General features: G+C 42.8%; 1 protein-coding gene across 1 annotated transcript in view; it reads right to left on the bottom strand.

Annotated features, from left to right (window-relative positions):
* Positions 1-624: 624 nt before the first annotated feature.
* The window catches only part of aebp2 (AE binding protein 2), a 29254-nt gene continuing 19219 nt past the window's right edge, over positions 625-10659 (bottom strand). The window contains exons 6-8 of the mRNA XM_060903853.1: positions 9815-9882; positions 9112-9225; positions 625-1461 (exon numbers count right to left, since the gene is read on the bottom strand). Coding sequence (XP_060759836.1) covers positions 1449-1461; positions 9112-9225; positions 9815-9882 — 195 coding nt within the window. The 3' untranslated portion in view covers positions 625-1448. The remainder of the gene's footprint in view (positions 1462-9111; positions 9226-9814; positions 9883-10659) is intronic.

Raw genomic sequence — 10659 nt, 5'->3', positions numbered from 1 at the left:
GATGTTCCTGCGGCCGTCTTAGCACTGCTCTGCCGCTAATCGAACAGGGCACCTTGCCAAGAGGGTATCACATTGCGCTGGGTGGTACTGACATCTTAAGCACAGCCACACAGAACTTCATGAAATGAAACCTATAGTTTCTACAAATAATGCTACCGCGTTCAGGTGAACTGACACGCCACCTTCTATGGCAGTGGCAAGAAATACTAGTGACTCCTTTACATGTGGTCGGTGGGCAGATAAGATGCTATAAAACTCTGCTTGTAATCTAATGCACAGAAGACACCAATTTCAGCTCTGGAAAGTCTGTAGCGTTCAGAATGTGATATGGAAAGGCCTCCACACAGTAATCCTCCTCACATACCTAATCCCTGTTCGTAGGATTAACTTTCAGATGGTGATTGCTTTCGGGTTATTGTGCATGTAGTGAACACAGATGGGTTTCACTACTGAACACTGTTTCTTGTTTGTTTTACACAGCTAGGTTAAACTAACACACAATCCATCCATGGGAGTGTGTGACTTGATTAATAAATCAGTTTATAAATCAGTTTACAGGTGCTTACAAGCAGGCAACTGGTCATGTGGATGTGTGAAGACAAACACAAATAAAGGCAGACGAGGTTTGGTATCATTTTCTGTTTTTACTACAAAGACAGAGTTCAGATCCAGCAGTACATGGGTTCAGTCACTCCATAGACTACAGAGCACAACCATTATCGATTAAAAAACAAACAAAAAAAACCCCAAAACAAAAAAACCTTTTCTATACAAGTCTAAAATGCTAGTGTTTCCTGTAGCACCATTTCTTTGAGATGTCTTTAGGGTCCTTGGCTCATATATAAGTAGAGTAAGGTCACTATCAAAGAGCGCACACGTTAACATTAACATCATTCTGATCTACTGTAAAGCACACGGTAGCAGTACTCGAGAAACATCGCAGTGAGAAAAGGGGTCACTACATCTAGTCTTTGACTAAAAATGTGTTGGAACATTCACACCGTTCCAAGCTAAATAACTATCCCATTCTATCTCTCTGTGCAGTAATATTTCCTGAAGTTTGTGGAATCTCACAGGTATCTACAGTACAGTAAAATTCTTCAGTACAAAAATATATTACAAATCTCCAGGCATATTTACATGGGCACTTTCTCAACAAATACATCTATAGGATTTCTATAAAGCTAGTGAGGAAAGCTGTGGACAAAGGGAGAGCAATTCAACTTTAACTTTATAGTGGTGTTAAGAAAAACGAAGCATTTCAAAGTCTAGCACCAGTCAAGAGTCCAATATTGTGCAATTTCTTCCTCTTCAGAGATTGAAACATATTTAAAATTCTGGGCGTTAAAAAAAAAAAAAGAGCAGTAATAATTTTAACTCCTGCCTCAACAGATCCACAAGTCCACTCGAGTTTTGAAACATCAGCAGGTGATGATGCTCCCCATCTCCTAGAAAAACATCCTAAAAAACAAGCAAACATTCACATTCAATAGGAAAAACAGACATTTACACAGCAGATCATGAGTTCTATACCAAACCAAGATAAGATTCCCACAGGAGAGCCATATCATTGGGTTTCAGAATACATTCTCTCTCATTAAAACGTCTTCAGACCTGATTTATTTAAAGACGTATGATAGCATGTTTAACAAGTCCAGTGTGTAGATCCTGCCCTAACTGAATGAGTTCTGAAAGTCTGTTCTTCTACAGCACTCTTCAACTGGCAAAACGTGCTCCAAACAGTGGAACTGGTTAGCCTGGGCCCGCCCATCCTAAGCGTGACGCAACACGAGGGCCTGTTGCGAGCTTAGTCTGGCCAGGCAAGCTATCTACAGCTCTTCCAAGCTCCCGAAAAATCGGGAACCAATCAACTTTGAGCATCTCCAACGGCCCTGGGTAGAGGCGTGTTCAAGGCACTGACGTAGTAGAACTGCGACCGGAAGCCATAGATTGTTTACAGAATCTATGCCGGAAGCGCTTCATTCACGCTTCCGCATTTATTACGCATAGATGCTGTATTGAAAGCATTCAACGGGAAGTTCTCATTGAAAACGGAGCAAAGAGCAGCCCTGGAGGTATTTATTGAAAGGAAGGACGTTTTCGCCTTGCTCCCGACCGGCTTCGGTAAGAGTTTAATCTACCAGTTAGCCCCGTCGCGTCGCATACGTCAGAGGAAAGAGTGATGTGATTGGTGTAAGCTTCGTCACAGCCTTTTCTGGCTTCGACCAGTAACAAACTGAGGCATTTCAGGGAGGCGGGTCAACCACGGGCTCTGGGAAACGGTTGGGCTTAATATCTTGGCCAGACCAATAGCTCGTAGAGCTTTGTCGCGTTAGCCAGACTAGGAACTGGTATTAGTGTTAAGTTTCACTGATAACTGAGTGGACAGTTCTGACAAATCCAACTGTATGAGGAGGAAACCAGCAGTGCTGTGAGCAGTAACTTGGATTAAATGTTCACATTACCAGGCTGAAGTGCGAGCAGGCCAACTTCAAGGTTAAGGCACGAAGCGCACGCACACCATTAGGACTAATTACCATGCACCTGTTCCTGATTGGAGCTCAATCACAGCACACACATACAGTGGGGCAAAAAAGTATTTAGTCAGCCACCAATTCTGCAAGTTCTCCCACTTAAAAAGATGAGAGAGGCCTGTAATTTTCATCATAGGTTCACTTCGAGTATGAGAGACAGAATGGGGGGAAAGAATTCAGGAAATCACATTGTAGGATTTTTAATGAATTAATTGGTAAATTCCTCGGTAAAATAAGTATTTGGTCACCTACAATCAAGCAAGATTTCTGGCTCTCACAGACCTGTAACAACTTCTTTAAGAGGCTCCTCTGTCCTCCACTCGTTACCTGTATTAATGGCACCTGTTTGAACTTGTTATCAGTATAAAAGACACCTATCCACAACCTCAAACAGTCACACTCCAAACTCCACTATGGCCAAGACCAAAGAGCTGTCAAAGGACACCAGAAACAAAATTGTAGACCTGCACCAGGCTGGGAAGACTGAATCTGCACTAGGTAAGCAGCTTGGTGTGAAAAAAATCAACTGTGGGAGCAATTATTAGAAAATGGAAGACATACAAGACCACTGATAATCTCCCTCGATCTGGGGCTCTACGCAAGATCTCACCCCGTGGGGTCAAAATGATCACAAGAATGGTGAGCAAAAATCCCAGAACCACACGGGGGGAACTACTGAATGACCTGCAGAGAGCTGGGACCAAAGTAACAAAGGCTACCATCAGTAACACACTACGCCGCCAGGGACTCAAATCCTGCAGTGCCAGATGTGTCCCCCTGCTTAAGCCAGTACATGTCCAGGCCCGTCTGAAGTTTGCTAGAGAGCATTTGGATGATCCAGAAGAGGATTGGGAGAATGTCATATGGTCAGATGAAACCAAAATAGAACTTTTTGGTAAAAACTCAACTTGTCGTGTTTGGAGGAGAAAGAATGCCGAGTTGCATCCAAAGAACACCATACCTACTGTGAAGCATGGGGGTGGAAACATCATGCTTTGGGGCTGTTTTTCTGCAAAGGGACCAGGACGACTGATCCATGTAAAGGAAAGAATGAATGGGGCCATGTATCGTGAGATTTTGAGTGAAAACCTCCTTCCATCAGCAAGGGCATTGAAGATGAAATGTGGCTGGGTCTTTCAGCATGACAATGATCCCAAACACACCGCCCGGGCAACAAAGGAGTGGCTTCGTAAGAAGCATTTCAAGGTCCTGGAGTGGCCTAGCCAGTCTCCAGATCTCAACCCCATAGAAAATCTTTGGAGGGAGTTGAAAGTCCGTGTTGCCCAGCGACAGCCCCAAAACATCACTGCTCTAGAGGAGATCTGCATGGAGGAATGGGCCAAAATACCAGCAACAGTGTGTGAAAACCTTGTGAAGACTTACAGAAAACATTTGACCTCTGTCATTGCCAACAAAGGGGAACTAAAGTATTGAGATGAACTTTTGTTACTGACCAAATACTTATTTTCCACCATAATTTGCAAATAAATTATTTAAAAATCAGACAATGTGATTTTCTGGATTTTTTTTTCTCATTCTGTCTCTCATAGTTGAAATGTACCTATGATGAAAATTACAGGCCTCTCTCATCTTTTTAAGTGGGAGAACTTGCACAATTGGTGACTGACTAAATACTTTTTTGCCCCACTGTAAGAACTCTTAGTAACACACAGACTTTGCGAAAGCCTTGTATTTAGTGTCACTTTTCTGATTTTGACCCCGTTTGTGTTTTTGGGCCGAGTATTGTATTCCCTCCAATATCCTGTCTGTGCTTCACTCCACCACTGCCTGCTTTTTTGACTCTGCCTTTGTCTCCGTTTTGGATCGGTTTGTGAGCGCATTTTCAATAAAACTCTTCCTGCACTTGCATGACAGAAACTGTCAACTGTCCAACAAGCAAGTGGACTAATAAAACTGTTTTAACTCATTTTATACGAAATGGTCATGAATATTTTCAGTAGAATGTGTTAAATAATCCCACATAAATAAATAAATCAATCACTGGATAAATACCCATCTATTTTATGGAAATAAAGATAAAAATTTCACTGTCTGGTGGTCAAGTGTTTGAGACACTTTGCCTTGCACTTATGCTCGGGTTCCCTGTGGTGGTACACGTACGTACGTCGTATGGTCACAAAAGCCATCAAAAATCAGCTTGATGCCTTCTTTAAGTATGGAGCGCTGCTATATTTATAAAAAAATAAATAAAAAATCATATTTGATAAAACAGTCACCATGTCCTGACAGTAGTAAAGGAGACAGATAACTGGGTGAAATCAGGCTCCTCTGGTCTACCTGGTGTGCCCAACTAATGCCATCTGCAGGAATCCACCATGGCCAAATCAAAACAACCAGTCAGAGCCTGACAGCGTGTCAATCACCACTTGTGAACATGCTGTGGGCAGCCCCCCCCCACCTCCCTTGTGCATACTCTCACTCATGAACGCCTGAAAGGATCTTAAACTGATGCCGAGTTAGCCACATTTCTGCTCAACGGGTAATTACTTTGATTTTCAAAATAAATTAACCACAAAACTAAGTGTGTTACAGTAAGCACATCTCATGTTGCTGTGATGCTGCAATCGGCCTGAAGTTAGCTCGTTTCTGAGGCCAAGGCTTCTGGGTAGCGTTGTTTTATTTGAAGGTTGCTGTAAACATCTTTGTGAAGTGCTCAGGTAGTCGTATCGGCTTGGTGTCTGTCCTGATATGTTTGCCTGTGCTCTCACAGCTAAATGGTCTCTAACAGTTTACAGCTTATTTAGCTCTATTCACGACAGGTTCTGTTATCAAACAACTTCAGTTGCTGTGGTTGCTTTCTTGCACGTGCACTGAGGGGGAGGGGCTTTGGAGACAGGACTGGAATGCAGCAGAGAGAGGGGGAGGGACCTAGAAGTTTTACTTGTTCAAATTTTCAAGATGAAGTCCAATCCTAATGACTGCAGCTTTAATGTGGAGCTCACAGACTGGCTTGAGGAGGCTCAGGTTGCCAGGTTTTAAAAAAAGTGTCACCAAAAACCTAACTAAAAAGCCAAACAAAAACACAAAACTATCCCAAAATTCATTTCAAATTCAGGCACAGGTTCAAAAATTCTCTATTCCCCCACCCCATAGTCTGCAGAATGTGGAGATCATACTGAAAATCTGGCAACCCTGTTCACAGAAAAAATACCAAGCATATGAATGAGATGTACTGTTTGCGTTTGATCTGACAGCTGCCCGACTGAACTCCAAAATAAAACTATATTGCTACTGTATTTCTTTTACTGAGCCGATTCTAATTCAGTAAAATTCAGTTAAAACTCCTGAACTATGAGTACAGCTACCCACAAGGTGGTGGGCTTTCTCCTCACTGGACACTAATGACTTCACCTCCACGGACCCCTCTGTCAAAACTACACTACCATCATCGGCTTCACCCGTGACGGTCAGGAGTCTGCTTACAGACACCTGGCTGAACAGGTGGGTCCTCTGGAGCAGTCACAACCACCTGGAGCTGAACACGCTCAAAGCAGTGGAGATGTTGGGCGATTTCAGGAGAAGTGTCCTCGGTTCCAGAGAACTACGATCAGTAGGGACTTGAAGTGGGACAGTAACATCAACTCTGTCACTAAGAGAGCCATCAGAGATGATGTCCACCCTGCCTCAGGAGCAGGTTAAGTAGTTTTACAGCACCGTCAAAAAGTCCATCATCACCACCACATGACGATGTTCACAAACCGAGCGCATCATCAGGTCTGCAGAAAAGACCCTCGATGTAAGGCTAAAGTCACTCCACTCAACACCTGTATTTATTACGTCGGCAGTTGAACGCATTTTTGAAACAGATTCTTCAATGGGAGAGCTGCGTTGTCATCATGGTGCCACAATAAATCATACGGAGTAGGGGTCGACCGATAATCGGCCTGGCCGATATATCGGGCCGATATTCTGCATTTTTAGGATTATCGGTATCGGCCATAATTTCCACCAATATGCCGATAACATGCCTTTTTGCAGCCATTTCGTTCCTAACGCGACTGTCACTGCACGTCCTTTCCTGCACTCGCCTCCGAGTTCAAGAACACGGCCCCGCCCACCACAACATCTGATTTGTTTGGCACAAGAGATATAGCCAATCAACATGCGTAGCTAAACGCTGTGAACTGTTTCAAGGCAAGGTAAGGACACGCTGCTTTTGCCGCAATAAAGTCACAAACACACAAGCTGCAAAAGCACATCATTATATGTTTACATTCTTCATCTACTACTCGTTAAAATTGTCCATTTGCATCTGTGTAGCCAGGCAAACTTAGCTTACGGAAGGAAGCACTTGAATTAGCCTACAACCAACTAGTCTCGCTGAAACTACATGTAATGCTTCCTTCACTACAATATAATCCTCCTAAATTGGGAATATTAGGCTTGGGCATTAAAAGCATTAGAATGTAGATGGTTACTTGTTAAGTTGTTACATAATAGGGAGTGATAGCCGACTTTATGTTTGATTTTACTTTTTAAAAAATGCTGCAGGCAGCTCCCTACACTTGATTTATTTAACAACTACTTGAAGTTGGTAAGTCTTACTTAGTTCTTAGTGTAAAATAATCCAGAGTGTATTTTCATTTATTTTCCACTGAAAATGGTGAGCTGTAATATAGTAGGGAGTGATTTATTTTTTTATTGGTGAATATTTATTTTATTATCATTTTATTTCTCATTTTATTCTAACTAATGTTTGACTTTATTGTACAAATGCTGCTGGCATCTCCCTGCACAAAATTTCATGTTCAATTTTACAATTAAACATACATTTCATGGATATGAAGGTCTGTGTCAGTGTGTGCTATGTTTAATTTCATGTGAATTATAATGTTTACATTTATTGGTTGCACATATTGGTTATCGGCATCCTAATTCCATAATAATCGGTATCGGCCCTGAAAAAAACATATCGGTCGATCCCTAATACGGAGGGATGTGAAACTTGGGTCATCCGATCACTGATCACCCGGTTCACTGCTGCTGACCGGGGCTGGATCACACGCACTACCATGACTTAACCTAGATCTAAATTTGAAGCTGTATTTTAGGACGACCCAGAATACACATGGAATGATGACATTGTCCACAAAATCCTCCACCACGTCGTCTTTCTTTTTTTGTAAACGTATGTAGGCGTGTGAACAAAGTTACTGGCGCATTATATGAAGATAAGTTTTAATACGGTTAAATCTCATTTGTTAGTTAATACAACTATCACTTGTTATTTTCAAGTCATTTAGATCATTTCATCTCATCACGTTGTTTTTGCGTTTCGTACAAGTTGGACGTCTGGGTGGAAGTTGCAGAAATCGGGTGGGTTTGCCACTGAAACGGCTCATTAATCAGGATTTATATTACCCACATCATGCATTTATGTTTTTGTGGTAGTTTATGTTTACTCTGGTGATGAAAATTTTGCTAAATTCCAAGTAGTATGGAAGTCACGCCCGCTTTTTTTGGTTTGTGCCAAGTTTTTATTTAATTAGTTTTAATAATAACAAAGCTCAATTTATATAGTGCCTTTCTCAAAACCCAAGGCCGCTTTACAATTATGGCAGGGGGTGGGAGGAAAAAAAAAAAAAGTCCACCAAATAGGTCAGGATGTCATTCCATTGGCGTAGCAGCCACAGTCTCACCAAAACAAGTCCCACACTGCCAGCACAACCGCCGCGCCACCGCCGGGCAACATCACTTGGAACACCTCGCCACGGATCCACAAAGCGAGCACAGACGCACAGCCACGCAGAGTGCTGGTATGTCCTAAACTGCCTGAACAGCCACCGCGACGCCACTGAGCAACATCACTCGGAACATCACGCCAAGCACTAAAGCACCGCTGCACAGAGCACTGGATAACCACGATGTTAAAATGAGCAACGAGCTCACTGCAGTCCATAGCTAGGAGCACAGGCATCACCCACAGCGAACCAAGGCCTGGAGGGAACCGACGCCCAAAACTGGATCCAGAGCTACACCACAACCGGCGGACAAAAACACTCAAACAAACATCAAACTACACAAACAAACAAAAAAAAAAGGGAGAGAAAAATAAAATAAAAAGCTCCGGTGAGAAGCAGCAGCCACAATGCGCACGATGTACTCTCAACTGGAAACGGAGTGTGTCATTAATTAATAAACTAATTAATTTGCGACTTAATTAATAAATTATTTGCCATCATTTTCACAGACTTTAAATTACCTGGAACGCCTTTTATTTTACCGAGCCATGTCGAAAGATGGAGAAGTTATAACATTTCGAATGGAATCTTTCCAGGACAGTGGTCACACTTCCTCTGATCATTTTCATTTGCTCTTTATGGAGAACAATCGATCAAAATTAGCCCAAATTTTCAACATTCAAACTAGCATAAATTGTTCAAATTTGTCACAGAAATAAAATTTAAACTGAATTATAAGAGTTTATTTCAAGCCCTTTTCGGTGGTACCATTTTCTCAGACTGAGTGCATCATTTTTTGTTTTTTTGTCACATACCTTCTGTATACACTACTTAAGGACTAACTGATGAGGATGAAAGTGTACCGTCCGTCTCACCTGTAGATGTTTGGGTCCAGTAGTACGGCTGTATCCTGGGGCAGCTGTGAGAGATGCACCACTTTGGTCTTCATTTGTGGACGGTCGCTCTCACTCACCCACGAGTCTGGCAATCTGAGAGAGAGAGAGAGAGAGAGAGAGGACTTGATAAGTACTGAATCAATGTTTGAAGAATGAACAGCAATGTGGATTAATAATATTCATAAACCTTCTCTGGGAAACTCTCTTCTCCTACACTGACGTCTGCCATCACGCTAACTGATCCCTATTCATCTTCCTCTCTCACACAACCACCATCAGCAAACTAGTTGGATGTATGCTCGCAATACCCTCTCAGAAGATTAGAAACATTGTGCACAGGATGAAGCCTGGAGTGTTTAGTTCAGTGAGTAAATAAATGGAAACGTTTAACCATTCAGAGTCACGTACAATACTACTACAGGAATGACATTATAAATATGCTTTCATCAGATAACAGATCGCCAGTGCCAAAACAAATGAAAGCAACATTTAAACCAGACTTTCTATCCATCGTGGGCTTTGTATGGTAGAATTACCAGTTAATGGAGACACAATCTTATCCTCGCATAGCTAACTCGAAAAAATATGGCTGCGTCTTTAAACCATGAATGACATGTTCTCCATTAGAGGTGGAAGAGAAGCAGACTGATACACTGATAATAGTTTGGTGAACTGTACTCACATGTCCTCTGGAGTCCAGTGGAGCAGCACCTTCACCTTCCCTGAATCCTCCTTCCGTCTTGCAATGACCTATAAATTGAAATGCATACAAATTATTTTGGGGTTTATAGAGCTGAGGATATTTCAGGAAGACCTTGAGAAACGCAGTGCCCTGGTCAGCATAAACACAGCCAGGGTTTCCCCTAAAGCATCATAGTGTAGCGGCCCCGCTACGCTTAATTTCATCTCATCTCATTATCTCTAGCCGCTTTATCCTGTTCTACAGGGTCGCAGGCAAGCTGGAGCCTATCCCAGCTGACTACGGGCGAAAGGTGGGGTACACCCTGGACAAGTCGCCAGGTCATCACAGGGCTGACACATAGACACACACAACCATTCACACCTACGGTCAATTTAGAGTCACCAGTTAACCTAACCTGCATGTCTTTGGACTGTGAGGGAAACCGGGGCACCCGGAGGAAACCCACGCGGACACGGGGAGAACATGCAAACTCCACACAGAAAGGCCCTCACCGGCCACGGGGCTCGAACCCGGACCTTCTTGCTGTGAGGCGACAGCGCTAACCACTACACCACCGTGCCGCCTACGCTTAATTTATTACGGAGTTTTTCACAAAGAAAAAGCTCGGCAACAGTGGCAGATCATAGCTGTGAGACCATGACGGCCAATTCGCTGCATGCTGCTGACCAGCCGACATTGAGAGTATTTTGTCATCCGCACCATTACCAAAATTTAACGATCAGTATTTTGAACAACTTATGCCATGTTGCGTCACCGTTCACTTTCTTTGATGCAAAATAAATTGCAGTCTCCGCTGGAACAGGACACTGCTTGTGAGACGCAAG

Source organism: Neoarius graeffei, chromosome 21, assembly GCF_027579695.1.
Source record: "Neoarius graeffei isolate fNeoGra1 chromosome 21, fNeoGra1.pri, whole genome shotgun sequence".
Classification (NCBI taxonomy): Eukaryota; Metazoa; Chordata; class Actinopteri; order Siluriformes; family Ariidae; genus Neoarius; species Neoarius graeffei.
This window is presented reverse-complemented; position numbering and strand designations above follow the sequence as displayed.